This window comes from Pieris rapae, chromosome 14, assembly GCF_905147795.1.
Source record: "Pieris rapae chromosome 14, ilPieRapa1.1, whole genome shotgun sequence".
NCBI classification, from domain to species: Eukaryota; Metazoa; Arthropoda; class Insecta; order Lepidoptera; family Pieridae; genus Pieris; species Pieris rapae.
The window spans coordinates 5,212,845-5,231,870 of record NC_059522.1 but is presented as its reverse complement, the minus strand read 5'-3'; the positions used below and the strand labels follow the sequence as shown (position 1 = coordinate 5,231,870).

The window sequence follows — 19,026 nt, the reverse complement described above, 5'->3', positions numbered from 1 at the left end:
AACTTAAAAACAACACATGGGTTTTAGACAGTGGTTGCACGTCTCATATGACTTATCAACGAGACTTATTTAAAACAATAGATAGTACATCCAGAAAACTTAACTTTGCGACGGACGAATACACTGCAGAGATTAAAGGAAAAGGAATAGTTTCCTTTATAACAAAAAACGGCAACAGTAAGGTAATAACACGCTTACAAGATACTTTATACGTACCGAACCTTTGTACTAATTTACTGTCCGTAAGTAAGATGACAGATGCTGGTTGCTCAGTGCTATTTACTAAAAATAAAGCTATTGTAACTAACCCTAAAAACAAAATAAATATAACTGCATATAAACAAAAAGACGGTCTTTACTATGTGTATCCAGATCAACATGAAAGGAACTGTTTAGTCAATAATGATGAGGTTACAAGTTCTCTTCCGATGAAATCAACAACTTTATCAAGTATTAAAGACTGGCATAGAAAACTGGGTCACATGAACGTAAATGATCTGAAATATGCACGTAGACATGAAAACTTAATTGGCTTAAATTTTGATGCATCGGAAGATTTGAATGACTGTGAAGTATGCATACAAGCAAAACTGCACCGTGAACCTGTTCCACGTAATAAAACAACTCAAAGAACGACAGAATGTTTACAAATCATTCACAGCGATGTGTGTGGTCCTATTCAAACGCCCACCATAAGCGGAAATAAATACTTTGTTACTTTCATAGATGACTATAGTCGATACTGTAGAGTTTATCTAATGAAAAATAAGAGCGAAGTACTTGAAAAATTTAAAGAGTTCAAAGAGTTAGCGGAAACACACACAGGTAACAAAATTAAGTTTTTACAATCTGATAACGGGACTGAATATATTAATAAGCAGTTTGACACCTACTTAAAACAGTGTGGCATTCAAAGACGTCTTACCGCACCTTATACTCCACACCAAAACGGAGTTGCTGAACGTAAAAACCGTACCCTATTAGAAAAAGCAAGAGCATTGATGATAGATGCAAATGTACCATTGAAACTTTGGGGCGAGGCAGTGGCTACATCAAATTATTTGGCAAATAGAAACATAAATAATGCCATTGAAAATCAAACACCATTTGAACGATGGGTTGGTAGAAAGCCCTGTGTAAATCATCTATACATATTTGGTAGTAAGACTTTTGTTTTGAAAAAGGGATATAATGGTCACAAATTTGCACCTAAAGCAATTCCAGGGATGTTTGTGGGATACTCTGAAACGTCAAAAGCTTTCAGAATCTACGTTCCTTCGAAAAATAATATCATTACTTCAAAAGATATACGAGTGATGAAATGCATGTACTACGAACAAAGCAAGTACGAACTTTCACCACTTTATAATGAAATTGAGTCTACAGCAAAACCTAAACAATTGTCATCACAACAAACACTACAAAAGAAAATTACTATGACGCTTGATGACAATAATAAATATGACAATAATGTTGATACGCAAAATGATAACAATAAAATTTTGGAACAAAATATTCAGGAACCAACAAATATTGAAAGTGACTACAACTCACTTTCTAATATTGAAGACCCTGTTAACAACGGTGTCGGAGAAGCTGTAAACAATAATGACAATGTAGAAACCGCATCCGTTCAAATAAGGTCCCTAAGAAGTAGATCAAATATCACAGCTCCTAAGCGATACGATGATTTTATCTTAGCCGCAGCAGAAGAAATTGAAAATATTCACAAACCTAAAGAACTCAATTGGGTTTAAAAATTTATTTACATAAATTCTTTAAAAAAAACTAAAGAGGGTGTGAAGTATGTATATACTGGTGAAGTATGTATATACTGGCATAAAAGAAGTTGCCATGGCAACAAACCTATTATAAGAAAAATGTAGTAAAGTTGTCATGTAGATTTAAAAAATATGTCTTACAGAAAAGTAATGTATTTCCCTATAATTAAATAAAAGCTTTATTAAACTGATCTATCTTTCGAGTCGACCTGTTTAAAAACTTTACAGAAACTACTTGGCAGATTTGAAAAATTCTTTCACTGTTGGAAAGCTACATCATTCCTGAGTGACATAGGCTATATTTCATTTTCAAAAAAAATAGGCATCCTTACTAAAATTACGATAACATTAACATTTGTTTATTATTTGATACAATTCTAACAGATGGCGCTGAGTTAAAGGTAGTAGTTTGGCAAGACGACGTTTGCCAGGTCAGCTATAAATTATAATAGCCATAGTCAATACACTATTATTGCGATTTGCGACTTTACAAATTGGCATATTTTGTAAACAATTAGATTTAAAACAACTGTATTAGATATGTTAGATATATAATTTAAAAAAAGTTTAAACATATCGACTAGTTAAAAAGTGTAAATTACTTAAACATTGTTTACTGTTAATTTAAGAATAAAAATGAATCAAATGAACATGCATAGTGGAATGAATCCTGGTCCTCCTATGGGTGCAGCACCACCCATGCAAATGCCAGTATGTGGTCAGATAATGCAGCAGCCTCCACATCAAATGGCACCAGCTCCAATGCCGCAGCAAACCCAACAGGACAAAATGGATAATATAACCAAGGTTAAAACATTGATGAGCTCCTTGCGAGAATGTCTACCTGTAAGTATACCTTTTTTAATAATTGTTAATCTCTAATAATCCTAAACCAGTAACCATACATTGCAGAGAGGCGTTCATTGCTTTTTCCTGCCTTGTATAAATTAAAACTTCAATTTACACTCACATTGTATAAATATTTCAGGTGACATTAAAATCAGCAGCCCAAATATTGCATCACAATCACAATGTGGACTCAAATACTCAGTGAGTATAAAATTCTATAATGAATATTTCTTGCAGGTTCTAACGGAGATTTAAATTCTTTTATAAAATAAACTGGTTTTTTTCATAAACAATTTCAGATTTAGCATTATTGGCATGCCAACATGCCTGAGTGAAGTTTTAATTAACTTATATTATAAATATTGATGTTCTTATTGATCTTATTGGCAATTTATTGATGCTTCCAGATGATGTCTGATTATTTTATCACACAGTAGACAAAATTTAGGTTATAAACTTTATACTAGGACATAAATATTTGTGTTATTATAAAATAATGGCCTCCAAAGGACATAATTTTATTAGGAAATAATTTTTTTTTGGGTATGTCTACACTATGTTTTATATTTGGATCTGAGCAGTACTCATTTCTTAATTTTAAAATATTATTTCAGAAAAAGCATTGAGCCTCCAGGTGCAAGGTTTGATAAAAATTTAGAAGAATTTTTTTCACTCTGTGATCAAATGGAGTTGCATTTGGTTAGTATTATTTTAAACTGCTTTTTTATGCTAATTAAGTAACTGAATATATTAGAGTTCAGTTTTATGTGTACAAATGAAGATTTATTAAAAAAATGTAACAAAACAAGTTTTCCACATGCTGAAATACTTATTTAAATATTGCAAACTGTAATTGTCTTCAAAATTTATCAGATATGATCTTAGTTCAGTCATTAATTCTGCTTAATAAAAGCAAGCTCTGTCTAATTACATGTGATACAATTTCTCTGTTTGACTTTTGTTTTAAAATCTCACCAGGTTGTGAATTAATTTCAGCAATGGTCCAAAGTCTTGGTATATTTTGTACCAAGGGTAAACTTATTTTAATTATTTGTAATAATATATGTGTACTAGATGTTTTTGTTAGATAGGCACCTATTTCATTAAACAAAGTTATTTTGAACACCACACTACCCAACAAAACTTCGCCAAATTGCCTTCTACGCTAATAGTCTTGCCTATTCACAACCCAAGAGTGATGAAAGGGTAAAAGTGGATTAGGTCTACCGGGGAACTACTATAAAAACACTTGGGTGGTGTGGAAAGAAGTAACTTTCTAATATCACTAAAAGTGGACAATAACGCACTTAGGGATTTAGTTCAATTTATAGCCTAGCCTAGCATCAATTATAACAGCTTTTGAGAATAACGTATTATCCGGGTTTTTAATTTTCTCCATATATTTGAAGTTTTTAACGACTTAGAACTAGAACTACCTACCTTAATTAAAACTCATACAAAAAAAGTTGTGAAAAATGGATACCGCAAAATATCTATGTACAGCCTAACTACATACCGGCAAATATCTTGTATACCGGCAAACTTCTTGAGCATTAAACAAAGGAGTGGGGGAAGGTTTGCGCATTGTATCGTAGTGCGGGATACAAACGTCAACTGATTTACCAATCACGCGATCGACACGTCACTCTGTCGCTGCCTCTCCTCCCAGTGATACCTAAAAATCGTGTAAACGCAGGCAAGGACATTTGTTCAAGATGTTTGCCGGTATCTATACAAATAAATCCTTAAAATCAAAGTCACATTTTATAAATCCCTAAGGCCACTACTACTTCATATCAGCCCACTGTGGCGTAAACAGTGTGAAGAAAAATTAACCTAGCCCAACCATACTTAGCATGAACTTGCTTGTCCTTTAGATAAAATATTATGTGGCTCGATTAACGTCATCGGCGATTATTAAATTATCCTATTTAGATAAGACATAATTAAATTAAATAGGTTTTCTTGATTATACATTATATGGTTAACACATCTATTTTGTACATGCAAATTCCAAAAATATCTCGCTAGTATTATTTTAATTCTGTAATGGTGCATTATAGGTATTTTTAATTTTGTTATTATATTAGTAATCTCACTATGTATTTGGAATAAATTCACTCAAAGCTACCAGTTGTGTACAGTGGCGCAACATCTGTCAATTTTGTCCCCAGATTTTTGTATCTGTTTTCATAATGATTGTTCTGTAGCAGGATTGTCAACCATCGTGCATTTCCAAGTAGGTACGCAAATATTAGGAAAACATCGTAATTAAGTACATCGTTGGTTTAATTACGATGTCTTCTTAATAATTGCGTACTAAGAACGCACTGTGGTTGACAATCCTGCTGCTAGAAACAAAACTAACTACTCTCCTAAAAAGCTTCTACTGACTTTAGAATTTAATAGATAACATGTATTTGTTCTATTTTTATAACTACTAATGGTTCATTAATCAAATTTCGTATTCATACAAACAAGTAAGTATGTATACCTATCTGTTACTATGTAACGTAGAAGTAAACATGTATGATTAGTTACGTCTAAGCAACCATTAAACTATTGACCTCATCTATCTCAGTAACTCATGGATATCACTAATGCCTTTGCTTATTCCATTTATTGTAACTAACAACAATCCGGAATTGAGCGATGTTCATAGAGACTAAATAAATTCTTAAGGGAATTTCTCTATGGGTTAACTTTTAAGAAGCGGCACGATCTTTCCTTAAAGGACCTTAAGTTGAATTGGTTCGAGGATACTTCAGTGGCCAGCCGGTTCCAAACAGTGGTGTTGCGCGGTAAAACTACCTTAAAATCGCTCAGTTGTGAAAAGATGGACGTCAATGCGACACGGGTGGAATTTCTAATTATTTCAGCATTCTGCCTTGACGTTTCATCGGTCGTCAAACTCTCTGCATTATTCTCACTCTGGTATTAATGCAAACACTTCTCTAAACACACTACATAGGAAATGCGGTAGAAGATGTAGAGGGACCCTACATAGAGATGTAACGTCAAATTATCAAGCCACTCGGAAAGTGACTGGTCGTCAACGATTAAAATCGCTCTTCATTGGGTACGGTCAAGTGGAAGGTGCTGGTATAAGGAAGCTCCAGACCAGACGTGGGAACAGTGCTCCTCGTGGGGCCGAATTTGCGCTCTATAGAGTTGCAAGTCGTCTCGTCTTACTGCGCACACCAAGCTTCTTAAGGTCTAATTTACTCGTTCCGTCCAAATGACGTTTGCCCCCTGTTCTAAAAAAAATGACCGCGAACCTGAATATCGTTTCATATGTCAACCTCCAGTATGCTGATGTTATCTGAGGTTTTAAGAAGAGCTTCTTCAAAGTGAAGAGAGGAGTTTTTGAGCAGAAAACGCAAACTGCAATTCTCTTGTCCAATTTAAAACCAAGACGACACACTGATTGGTTTTAAATTGACACTTCTTATAGTGCGTGTGGGTAATATAAAAGCAAACAAGCGAAAATGATACTCCGTAAGAGAATAAAGAAATAATATTAACTCGTACGAATATATTTGTAACTAGATTCAAATTTATTATAATTTTTGGCAATATACGTATTTGGGACTATAATCTATTAAGATGAAAGAGTAATTTTACGTTTATCATAAATGTAAAAATAAGATCATTATGCACGATGCTTTATCATATTAACCTTTGTTCATAATCATAAAACCAATATGAATCGTAATAAAAGTAGTACATGACATGTGACTTAATAGATGTTAAATTTTATAGACGCCTGATGTGTGCAATGGGCGAAGAAAATCCTAGAGTTTCATGTATTAGATTTCCATGGGTCACGAAAAACCATTCTGTATGTGTTTCGTGATTTGTTTTTTTTTTAATAGACACGTGACCTTTCTGTGCCTGACACTGCTGGTTTCCTCATACTAGACATGAAAACTCCATTGGTGCACAGTGGATCGAACCTACCACCTCGGGTTATTATTGAGAGTTGCACGATGAAGCCACTACCCACTTCTATAGCATTTAACTTTGTGGTGAACGTAAAATTTTGCGTTAACGACGCTGGAAATTCCATCCCATGTAGTCTTTAAGATATTGAAATAGAGTTCAAAATCCTACAACCCTTGTAAAATTATACACTCAGATGCTCATCATACGATTTTATAGAGTTAATTTTATCAATAACCAATTGATAACATATTCCTACGTAAATAGCAACAGTAACACAAAAGGATCTTATCGAAAGGAAACTTCTTGATGCACTTATCTGTTTACAAATATTGACTTATTCAAGTGATTAGCAAAAATGTTGCTTCCCTAATTGCCTGATATGAATCAGATGAGGAAATTGTTTCCGTTGAAGTGCTCTAATAAATCTTTGCAGCTTTCAAACAAAGTGAAGTGTTGTGTATGTTACATACTCCTTAGAATTGAAGTTTGGAAAGCAATTCATCATTGCAATTAATTCATGGATTGACATTTATACATATATCGCTTTTACTTCAACAGCTCAATGCAAAGTTTTACTTCAGGTTAAGTAAAACTTCTGCTGCAACTTTGCTTAATCTGAAGTCTAAAGTAAGGGAAGTAGTATTGTTCGAATACGGAAGCAACACATTTGCTACAGTACTAAAATTATCTACTTTTACTACTAAAATTATCTAATTTGTTTTCGAAATAGATTCTCCTACTTCCGTATGGTTATGCGGACCTTTTTTTCATATAGGAAGTTTTACAAATATAAGGGCCTGTTTCACAATGTATGGATAAAGTAACAAATAGCTATGCAACACAATTAATCGAAAGATAAAAGTTCCAAATAAGATACTTCGCATTTGATGTTGAATAACGCTATCTCACAGTCGTGAAACGCAAAAATACTGTTTATCCTACCTAGTAATAAATAGCTTCTTTGGAACTTATCCGGACATTGTGAAACAGACCCTTAGTATTATTATATTTTAACCACCAACATTTTTATAACGCGCATTAAAATATATATAATATAATAATTAATGGAGAATACATATCTTGTACAAGTTTAGGTTTCATTATTGTTTTGTATTCCAGAGGACAGCAACATCATGTATTCAACAGGCTCAGTCGGCAGCGCACTATCTTCCTCTCACTGTTATACCATCTAGAATGGATTCTGGGCCCGTACAAGTAAGTTTGAACATTACTTTCAAAAATTGTGGCACATTTCAAAGGAGTTTGTTCCTAAATTTAATTCGTTAATATGGGGCGAATAAAATATAATCTTAATACTTTTATTTATATACTTTTCTTTCGTCTTGCACTTTTTCTTCAGAGGCACCCTGTCCAATAACTTAAGGTCGGCTCATTAATTGCCAAACTAAACTTGAACCCTATCTATTCGAATGTTTCGTAACCAAGATCATTTTGCTCCTACCATTGGGCAAACCCACAAACGCAAGCGTTTAGCCGCGATTTTGCCCATCATTATGGTCTGCAAGAGTCGATATTGCTGGTCATGAGGGGATGTGGCCAAGAAATGAGTCGCTCCTGTTCTTGATTGTATAAACAAGTTCTACTTTTTAGCGCATATGCATAAGATTTTTACGACTTTTAATTGTTTAAAAATACGAAAGATTACATTTATTTATACATTAGCTCCTTGTTGGTTGTATTGTCACCGCCCGTGGACAAATTTCTTAAGATAAATAGCTACAGAAAACTTTAACTATAAATACTTGTTCCAGGAAACAACACTAAGCTACCCGCAATATTTGAACACTGTAAGACTTCAGATCGCATATGCGAAAGATATACACGACACTCTCGTTGCTGCTGCACAAAATATATCACCTACAGAATAGCATATATACGGTTTTCAAACAGATGTAAATCTTATGTCTTACACATAATGACACAATATTAAAATATCGAAAAGGTAAAATGTGTTAACACAATTTCATCGAATACGCTGTATAAGGAAAACGTAAGATCCGCGTAAATAAACGGAAGAACCTACGAATTATAACAGAAACACTATCGTATTGACAGATATATAATCAAGAGTGGATTTATGTCAAAGTTTAGATCTTTATGAAATACTCATTTGTTTGTTTATAATATCCTTCCAATCATTCATTCATTCACTGACTCATTTGCACCCTCACACTTACTCATTCACTAAACAGTGTGTTGAAATAGTTGAAAAAACAAAAATAAATAAAATGAAAGATGTAATTAAAATATATTAATATTAAAACGAATAGTTGTCAATAGGGTAGTAAAGTTTGTACTGTACGCATCTATCAAATAAAAAACAATGTGTTTTATCAATTATTTATTTAGGACAAAATAATAAAATGTCTTACATTATTACATCTTTATTTCTCGGCCACTTATACATCAATGGCACGATTTTAAATTAAATCAAATTCATATAATTTTTTATGTCATTTAATAACTGGAAGATCGTTCTTTGAGATCATATATATTTATTGATATTTAGATAAAAATCATCTGATCCCATTTAACAAAAATAGTATTTATTTTACAATCTTTGTTAATTAGGTCTTACCTAAACGGACCTGCCATTACAGATGTTAGAGCATGGTTATAATTAAAAACTTATATTAAAATCACAATTGTAAAATCGTAAAATACTATCAGTCTTCATATCATATTTAGTTGATTGACTTGGCGCCCGTGAACATCTGAAATGAAAAAAAATACATCTAAATATAAGCATACAGAGTTTGTTTTTCAAATGATATAGTCTGTATTTTAGGACAATAGATGTTCAATATGTATATTAAATATTCAATAATTATATTAATATTTTTTTAATAAGTGACTATTTTTTATCAGAAGAATTCCTATTTTTACCGTGGTTTAATACACCTTAGAATGTAATGACTTAAAAAAAGTGATATTAAACTGACACGTTAGTCTTAACTGAGCATGATGGTTGTATGCATAAAACACATCTGGTTTTTGATACGACAAAGTAATAATTCTTAAAAGGCTGGCAACGCACTCGCGAGCCTTCTGGCATGAAGAGTGTCCAAGGGCGGCGGCATCACTTAACATCAGGTGAGCCTCCTGCCCGTTTGCCCCCTGTTCTATAAATAAAATAAAAATAATAGTTTTGGAAGGCGTTTGCCTAATAAAAGCACTTAGATGCGTTTAACGCACAAAGCTTATGAATTAGATCCATTGGAAATTACCCATTCTTGATTAAAATACAATGAATATTGTTGCCCTTTGGTCTACGGAGAAATCGTTATCGACCGTACTGATTTATAGCCCAGCCCTTGGGGGTACAGTAGAAAGAACATAAATCGCTGCTATCTCTCAGGCCTCCAATGTTTACGAATAAGACCCGTGATAAAGTTATTATTGTGACATAAATAAAATGTCCACTGTTGTGGAATAATACAGGCATAATACGTAATGAAACATATTTTATACAATTATCGAATGTAGTATTTTAAATTAACAAAGTTATTAAATAAACCTGTACTCCGCTAAAAAGTTATAGCTATATCTCCATTATCCAGTTATCATAGACAAGTGTCCAAACCATAGTCAAGACAGGGATTGTAGACTCAACATCATAAGTAAAAAAATACAGATAAATATTTGAAAACTTATTATTGCAAATATTTAAGTCACTTGATATATTACGGTTGTTAATTTGTTACGTACGACAAAAGAACGCAAAGTTTGTCACGTACAACTAACATGCCACTAGCATGTTGATACCCACATAATATTAGATAACAATTTGAAATTAGATACACCTCCGCACAATTTGCATGGAAACAACAGTTAACGAATGATTAGAAGGGCATCAACCCGTTATATTACACAACAGATAGTATCCTTGGCAACTGAAAATGTCGCCAAAAGCATATGCCTTTGTGATTTGCAACTAGGGTATCGAATTTGCTAATTAACTTAAATATCAAACACGTTTAGCGATAAGGGCTTTGTAATTTAAGGAGTGCATTGCCCCTAATAAACATTTGACTATCTATGCATAGTCGATTGAATGGCCGTTGGTTTTAGAAGATATTAAACTGATATGAGATATCTGTAACAACTTTAATAGCAAAACGGTCATGTAATATTTCCATTTCGATTTACGTCTGTGTATTGTGTACCGTCCCAAATCTAAAGGCGGTTTTCTTCGTAAGACAGTCTGTTCTGTGCATACCCATTCTACGGATTTAATGTCAAAATGAAACTTCTTTTAACAAAATAGTTTAAAGCTAATTTCATAGTTGCTCGCGACTTAAGTATAAGTAAAAGTATATAATTTTTCAGTAAGATCTTCCTATACTCTTACCTCAGACATTCTAGAACTCTGTATATGTTACAACTGGCGCTTGGAGAAAATCTAATGTCAAACGATTTGTATAAAAAATGGTCATATGACAAAGCGAGAGCGAATATTAGTTAGCGAGAGTAAATAGACGCGATATTTAAAAGTCAGTTACACATTTACAGCACTTGATAATCTTTGGTCATGTAGTGCTATTTAATCTCTTCCAATTGCCTAAGAATAATTATTATAGCTTACAATCAACAATGTGTCCACTTCACATAGATACAATTATCAGGGAATAACAAGTTAATAAATCGATCATTTGTTATTAATGCAGGCAGTTTACGGTCGGCTATTGTAAACATTACCATAAAAGATTTTATATAATTTAATTAACCATTATAAAATAATTGTTATATTGTATATCATAGACAAAATAGAAATCATATCTCGTCGTCACTTTGACTAAACTAAAACCTCTATGTATTCGTAGCTTAACTCAACTGTAAAACAATGACCTTTGGTAGAATTTTGGTAGAATCAGTGTTTACTCCTATTATATAATTTCGTGCATACATTATCTTATCATCCATAACTATTTATTTCGCAGATAAATTATATATTATAAAGCCATAGAGACCTACAAAGAACATTGATGGAATTTGTAAAAACTATAATATGATTTATGGCAATCTTGGTTAGAGATATAAAGCCGTAAATGTTATTAATTTGCGTTCACATCTCCGGTTTTTATTAGTAGTATACTTGTAAGACAATCAGTTTTCAACTTAAAAATGTTTACTCGATTAACAAATACTACAGCTGCAATAAAAAACAAAGTAGGAAGCGTATATAAAAGCAATCCATAAACAACTTCAGTTCATCGTATTTTTATCTTAAAGTGTATATAACAATTTGTGATATAACTCTTTGTAATATTTATTTACATTCTGAGCATAGATAAGTGTGATAAAAAAACAAGTTGAATGCTGTTGCAAAGGGTTAAAGAACTCGATACAACAGATTGAATATTCATAATATTATTATTCGCCTAGATCTAAGCAAGATTTGTAATGTTTAGAAAAGTGGTTTAATCAGAGGCAAATTAAACTGCCTGTTATGATAGCTGTCTAAGAACGCGGCCACACGATGCGGTAATGGTGCGGTGCGGCGCGGCACCGCAATTATTTCGAGCTATAGTGCCACACGGTTTTTTTTTTAATGGAATCTCGCTGTTGGCCTCAAGGGCCTTTACAGCCCAGCACGGGCTGTTCTGGCGAGCTTAGCTCAGCCTGAAAGGGTGGGGTTCCCGCGACTCGCGCAAGGGCGTCTCCTGTGAGACTCGAACCCCGGCTTGGGCCGACGCGGGGGGTGGGCCGTCGCGGGGGGGGCCACACGGGCGATGCGGTGTGGTAATAAATTTAACCCCTCCCCACCACAATCCCTCCCCAGGACACAAGTCTGGCGTGCTTGCGGCGGCGCAACGCATGGTATAGTAATTTGTATGTAGGATGACGTTGCAGCGCCGCACCGCACCGTTACCGCATGGTATGGACGAGTTTTAAAAGTCTTACGACGGAGCCTCCGTTACTTACGTACGTAACTACAAATAGCTTATCGAATAGAGATCTTAATAAGTTTTCAACGCTTTAGTTTTAAGGCTTCCAGAAAGGATCAAAGGTGTTTGTTAAAAGATGAGTTATTCTTTGGAAATATGTACACGTCTATATTTAGACATGAAATGTCTTAATATAGACATATATATATAATGATGATAAAATATCTTTTATAAACATATAAGTTTGCAATCGTTATCATTCTGATATTCAAATAATACATAAGTTTATACCTATTTACAATTTGACCTTTTTATCTGTTATATTATAATATAATATTTAAATAATCAAAGAGTTTTGGCTTTGGAATTCATTTTGACATTTTGTTTTACTATCGTGTTGTAGTGCACTTCAACTTACTGTTTAGTTAATCATGTAGTGTCTACGTATATAGATTCGTTATCTTGTATTTTGTTGACATTATTTATCTATAGACTAAAAATTATCTAACAAAAAGATACCGTTCGATTGTTTTGTCTACTTGTTTACTATTTATCTATAACCGGTGCATCGTGGGAGAATGTTTGTAAACTATCGCCAATGCTATCTACGGACGTCCGGGATGGTATCTGTTCCTGGCTATCTATATGATAGGTTCTAGAGCTTTCTAGTGAAGCAAATGTGATTACATTATCGAGTATATCAAGGAAGTAAATCATTAATTAGGATTTTTTATACACCGATCTGTAATGTACTAATAGTAGTTATATGCTATGCCTCAAGTCTATTTAAGCTCATCAGATCTGAATGTGAAAAAAATATTCTTTAAATAGATAGAAAATAATCCATATAAGGGAAACATAGTGACTAATTATACACAATTTAGTGTAACTCGTGAGGCACCATTTTAGATTGTAACCTGTTTCGTAATGCAGGTGGCTGTAATGGGAAACCGGCGAGAAATGAAACTATAGTTCCTACCTACAATAGCTTTCAGCCAAAGACTTGTTGCGCTGCATAGGTGATGTGCAGTAGGCCGTCTGGTCTGCGGAACTGTTCATAAGCCTGTGCCATGGTCATACTGTGGCTAACCAGTACTTTATCGTTGACTAATAGATACAGCGCCTGCAAACAAATATATAGATATACATTTTTCGAAATATCGAAATTTCAAAGCAGTAATATGTTCTATAACAGTTTCCTGGATACAATTGAAAGTTCTCTCTTTCTATCATTGCTCTTCTTTAGTTTAAATGTTTTATTATCTTTAATCAATTTTTTTCAAAGTAGTTTAGTAATTACTGAACTAATTGAAAGAAAATTTTAATTGTATTGTTAATTACTTGCCCCATTTAATAATAAAGAAGACAGCTTATCGGTATCATAAATTATTTTTATATCGCGGCCTTAAAAATAATAATTTCCCGGAACTTTCTTATCACAGGTCACAGCGACCCTGCTGAGGTTGTACTTATCGTAACAAAAAGGGTATATAATGGGGTGTGACAAAATATTAATATATAATGGCTAATATTAATATATAATATTCAATAAAATGTTTTATAAAAAAGTGAAAAGGGGATACCTGGGAGTCTCTCAATTTCATTTTTGTCCTGATGATGTATAGGAACTGGGACATCGTGAGCTCTTGTGGCACTAAGAATTTGTTTCTTCCGAGCACTGGTACTTCTTTCTCTCTCGAGTATCTTTCCACGTATAACTAAGACACAAAATTGGAACTCAAACTAACAATAACATAAGTTTGATCAATTTATTTTATTCAAATTTACTAAAGCATCACCATAAACTACGTAAAGTTTTTTTTTATGAAGATATAAATATTTATTTGTTTCTAGTTGTAATGAAGTGAAGCAAATGAAGACTGTCAATTTATAAACCTACAAACGAAGCTTGGTAATCTTAAGTAGTAACATTGTTAGCAAAATAATCAAATACTATAATAAATTATTGTTAACTATGTTAATGTCTGTTTTGTTCATAATTTATTAACCACTATTGTTTATCCGGAAGTAAATCGTGAGACTTCTGTTAGAAGAGAAATAAGTAGTGGTAAGGAATAATTTAAATTTAGCACTATTAATTGCATTGACATATCGGTCTGAAAAAACTTACCGGAATCTTGTTTGGAAATCTGTCTCTAATGACTTGAACCTCTTTGTTTGACCCCGTCATATCTGCACAAATAATTTGGTAAACATAATATTAATAAAGATAAACGATGCCTTATCACCAAGAGTAGAAAGACGGATGCAACAATATCTATCTACTAGAAATTGGATATATCTGGTTAATGTTATCTGCATTAACTAAATACCTAATTCATTACTATGCAGGTTCCTTATATGCGATTAAATAATATTACATCCCTTGGCCAGACTGACTTAGCCAGTCAAGATGCGTTAACAATAGTGTATGTAGAAAAACAAAAACTAAATTTTTATATAAGAAATTAAATAAAAAAGAATAAGCATAAAGAGTTTAAACATTTCTTCTTGTGTTGTTGTGAGAACCCTGCGTGTAAAAACACTTGCTCGTACCGGAAAATAAAGCTTGTAAAGAAGCCGGCATGTCTGACTCAAAATTTAACATATTGTAGGGCACAGACAGATAGTAGATACGAGGTAACAGTCAAGAATTGTGCCATCACTGAATATGTATAAGAACTGTTAAATAAGGTCGGTAACGCGCTTTCGAGACCTCTGACGATGCAGGTGTCCATGAGCGGTCGTTATAAAAATCTATGGATTCTAAAAGTCCGTCCTAACGCCGAAACCCAATAACCTATCTTAATCCATTTTTTTGCAATCGGAGATAAACAATTTAATGCAAATATTGATAAAAGTGTGCCAATAACCAATCGACGGATTGTAATAGCCATCTGTCGATTCTCCATCTATCCATGGTAGGTCGGTATGTGGATAGACCTTTGTATGAAAATGACAAATTCAACTGTGCCAATACCCTATCTTAAGATTTCAACTTACATCACTTTTTAAAAATAATTAAAAAGCTATTTGATATGTTTTAAACATAGATATTTTACATAGATATTGATTATCAAATATGAGTGTAAAGAGCGAGGAGATTGCATTCAAGCATTGAAAGGTTTACAAAACTCACCATCCTGATATCCAAAAACTTCTTGGGAAGCGTACGTAATGTAGAGAAAACCGTCTTCGTCGCTGTATGCCTCATACGCCTGTGCCATTGTAAGACTCATGCTCAGCATGGATCGGTTGTTGATTATGAGGTAAAGCGCCTGGCAAGGAGAATAGAAACGTTAAAGTATGAAAAAGGCAGAGTCATGGTGTGTCATGAGATGACGGAGATGAAACACTACGGGATAAATGGGGCTATAAATTTGCTACGCAATCATTTGTTTTTTTAACCATATACCTACTACAAGCTTGATTAGAGGTTTGCCCATAGATATATAAGGGAAGGAAATTAAGTAAGTATAACATTGTTCATTTGATGTAGTTGTTACCTTATAGAACTATATAAGGTACAGAAGGTTGAGAAAAATCTTGCTTTTAAGAAAATAAATGATCACGAACAAATACAAAAATCTGAGGCCTAGAGCTAAAGTTTGTAGCGCTGGTGTTTTATTTCTTTGTAGATGCTCTATTCAAGAATTACCGGCGCTTATAGAATATATATATTATTGAACTGTTTCCATACATAACATAGTTATCAATTATCTAAGCCGATTAAATATCAATAACTACTGTTTACATTAAAATATTCCAAGTGAAAATTCATATCTCTGACCTTTCGCGATAGTAAAATTACAGTTTCCATTAAATACAAATGTATTAAATTATAATAAGGATCAGTCTTTTAAATTTTAATATATTTGCGAAACATAGTAAAGAGAGAGTGAATAATAGAAAAATCTTACCTGATTAGGCTTAATTTTGATCCTATTGCGTATAATTACTAGGAATTGTGACATTGTTATATCTTCGGGAACTAAAAATTTGGTTTTGTCCAACGTTGGCAAACTGCGCTCTTTGTGATATCTTTCAACGATTAACTGCAAAAAAACACATGTTACATTTCATCATCAGATGAAAATAATAATCAAGTATTAATTCCGTGGACCGCCTTATAAGTGATACCATCATGATCCTATGTTCCAAAAAATAAACGTATTATAGCAATGTGAATGTCTATGCGCGTCGGTAACATTTAACATCAGGTAAGTACTTCCGTACTTTTGCCCCCATTATATAAAATAAAGAAGAAGAAATATATCATATGATATAAACTAAATTTTGTCGAGAGCGGAATAAAATAGGAACTTACCGGTACTTTTGTCGGAAATTTACTTTTAATCGCCATTACTTCTTCTTTTCTGCTAACTGGAACAATCAAAAATTTTACTAAGTATACTAAACTATAAGACACACTGAAACATTTACAGTACTATACCAGCCCTATGTTATATTTGTATTTCCAAAATATAAATAAAAATGTACAAGTTAGCAATGCCGGGACAGGCCCGTGATGTTAATTTTAGCAAATGTTACTTACTAGGTATAAATAAATTAACAAACTTCATTACAGAAACTCAGATATAAGATTGCAATTGATTAAGGTAAGTAACATTACATGTTATAAAGGAATATATTTATAATCAAATCAGAAAGTATCTCTCTAAGATCCGGTATAAAAGACTTCAACGCTACATTTAAGTGACTAACTAACTAGCAAATACCAGTATTATCTATAAACTAGATAAGCAACTTTGTTATCATAGTACTTGCAACACATAACCTACGTTGGTTTGCAGATTGATATTACCTAGTTTAATTAATCATAAGGTAATCACGATAAATTTATCGTAAAGTTCAAGAAGTTTTCAACCCGACTTTTTGATCTTCAGTCCAAAAATTATCAGATCTATAAAAACAAACTCCACAGAGCTGTTACGTACACCGAATTAGCTTTCTATAAAACGAATTAAAAACATTTGGAAACTATTGGATTGTTAATTGCTGTTTGACAAATACCCAATAAAAGGTGGAATATTTTATGCATCACGTCCCTAGGTTTAATGAGTTCATACACATGTATTTAATATATTAATTAACCTATTCCTATTTAAGTGATTAGTAAAGTACATTTATAATGTACGTAAAAAAGGGTTGTTTAATGGGCCTATTGTTTTAAGGTTTTGTTTCATTTTAATGATTTTTTTTCGAATAGACTTAATGTAGGCTATCGTGAATTAGCAATCAGCAATTGCCATACAAATTCTGTATAGGATTTTTTCTAATTAATTTCACACTTCTTACTTTTAATTAATAATAAAAAGCTTTATTTAATGACAACGGTTCATGCATTTTATAGCATTAATACCAACAATAAGTGTATAAAAGTAATATCAATATTAAACGGACACGTGAATTACAATAACAAAATACTATTTGTTCTTACCAAATTATATCAAAAAATGTTTTATTTTAACAAATTCTTCATATAATAATGACCTTTATCCTTCAATTTTTCAATATTACAATCCAGTAAAAACGTATAACACCCATAAACATTAATATTAACTTAACTACAACCGGTTGCTCCGTGGATGCATCGGTCAATGCTATGAATTTTCCCATTTAGTTAGAATGACGCGGGTCACGTATACAAATACAATTCGTAATTAGGTAAATATTGAATGATAAATAATATACATGACCCGTTTAATGATATTGTTTCTAATTCTAAATTCAAATTTTGTGATTCTATTATTACTTTACATTAATAATCGTGTTTATATATTATGTCTTTATTAACAATGCGCCAATTCCGCATTAGCTCGTACATTATAAAATATGAATTATTGACATTAGCCCCGTTATAATCAATTTGTACCTAGGTTACACAATTGTTTTAATATCAACAATAAAATAAATGTGGTAATAAACGTAGTGTTTATTGTTTTTGATGTTTAAGCACCAAAAACACTAAGAAGAAGGATATCATAAACTCACAGTTTAATTTCTCATTTCGTTGACACGCGTTAATTTTCAACAATTTCAGTCCTCTTTTAATCATTGTAGGAATGTTCAACGATACTATTTTGTCTATTAATATATGGTTTATATTTTAAGAAAAAAACTTTACTCGCTACAATTCAATGTGGAATGTGCCCTTAGAAAAAGTGCAGGTAGTATATGTATGGGACACTAATACCTTCTGCGAACATGTTCAATAAAAAAACCAATAAACGGTGATTGGTAAAAATAACTTATTTTCATTGGTGTCAATATAAGTAAATAATATATATATATATATACATATTGTTTTAATATTTGAATTATTGAAAATAAATACTTACTGAAATTCTTTTTGGATTTAAAGCACTGTTTCACATTGTGGTTCACATCATGTTTTATAAGTGTTAAAAAATTTAATTCCATTTTTTTTTTCACCGGCTCCGACACTGGACTGTCGATAATTTTATTTCGCGCGGGCGTCTGTTCACAGCGCTGCTTCAGGCCACACTACCATTTAAGTA

General features: G+C 32.6%; 2 protein-coding genes across 4 annotated transcripts; one reads left to right on the top strand and one right to left on the bottom strand.

Moving 5' to 3' along the window:
• The first annotated feature begins 2,261 nt into the window (after window positions 1-2,261).
• LOC110993028 (mediator of RNA polymerase II transcription subunit 29) lies at window positions 2,262-9,446 on the top strand. Its single transcript, XM_022259089.2, has 5 exons — window positions 2,262-2,627; window positions 2,770-2,831; window positions 3,245-3,329; window positions 7,695-7,790; window positions 8,348-9,446. Exons 1-5 carry the CDS (start codon window positions 2,418-2,420, stop codon window positions 8,462-8,464), a joined length of 570 nt encoding a protein of 189 aa, XP_022114781.1. The 5' UTR covers window positions 2,262-2,417; the 3' UTR covers window positions 8,465-9,446.
• Window positions 8,923-19,026, bottom strand: LOC110993027. 3 transcript variants are annotated; one of them, XM_022259087.2, is made up of 8 exons: window positions 18,847-19,026; window positions 16,812-16,867; window positions 16,405-16,539; window positions 15,624-15,762; window positions 14,616-14,677; window positions 14,068-14,202; window positions 13,464-13,607; window positions 8,923-9,310 (listed from the first exon to the last, which is right to left on the bottom strand). In XM_022259087.2, the coding sequence occupies exons 1-7, from the start codon at window positions 18,926-18,928 to the stop codon at window positions 13,476-13,478; spliced, it is 741 nt and encodes a 246-aa protein (XP_022114779.1). In that variant the 5' UTR covers window positions 18,929-19,026; the 3' UTR covers window positions 8,923-9,310; window positions 13,464-13,475. The 3 variants fall into 3 exon arrangements, with proteins under 3 accessions (XP_022114779.1, XP_022114780.1, XP_045487051.1); XM_022259088.2 differs by having other exon boundaries at window positions 13,468-13,607; XM_045631095.1 differs by lacking the exon at window positions 18,847-19,026 and adding an exon at window positions 18,500-18,634.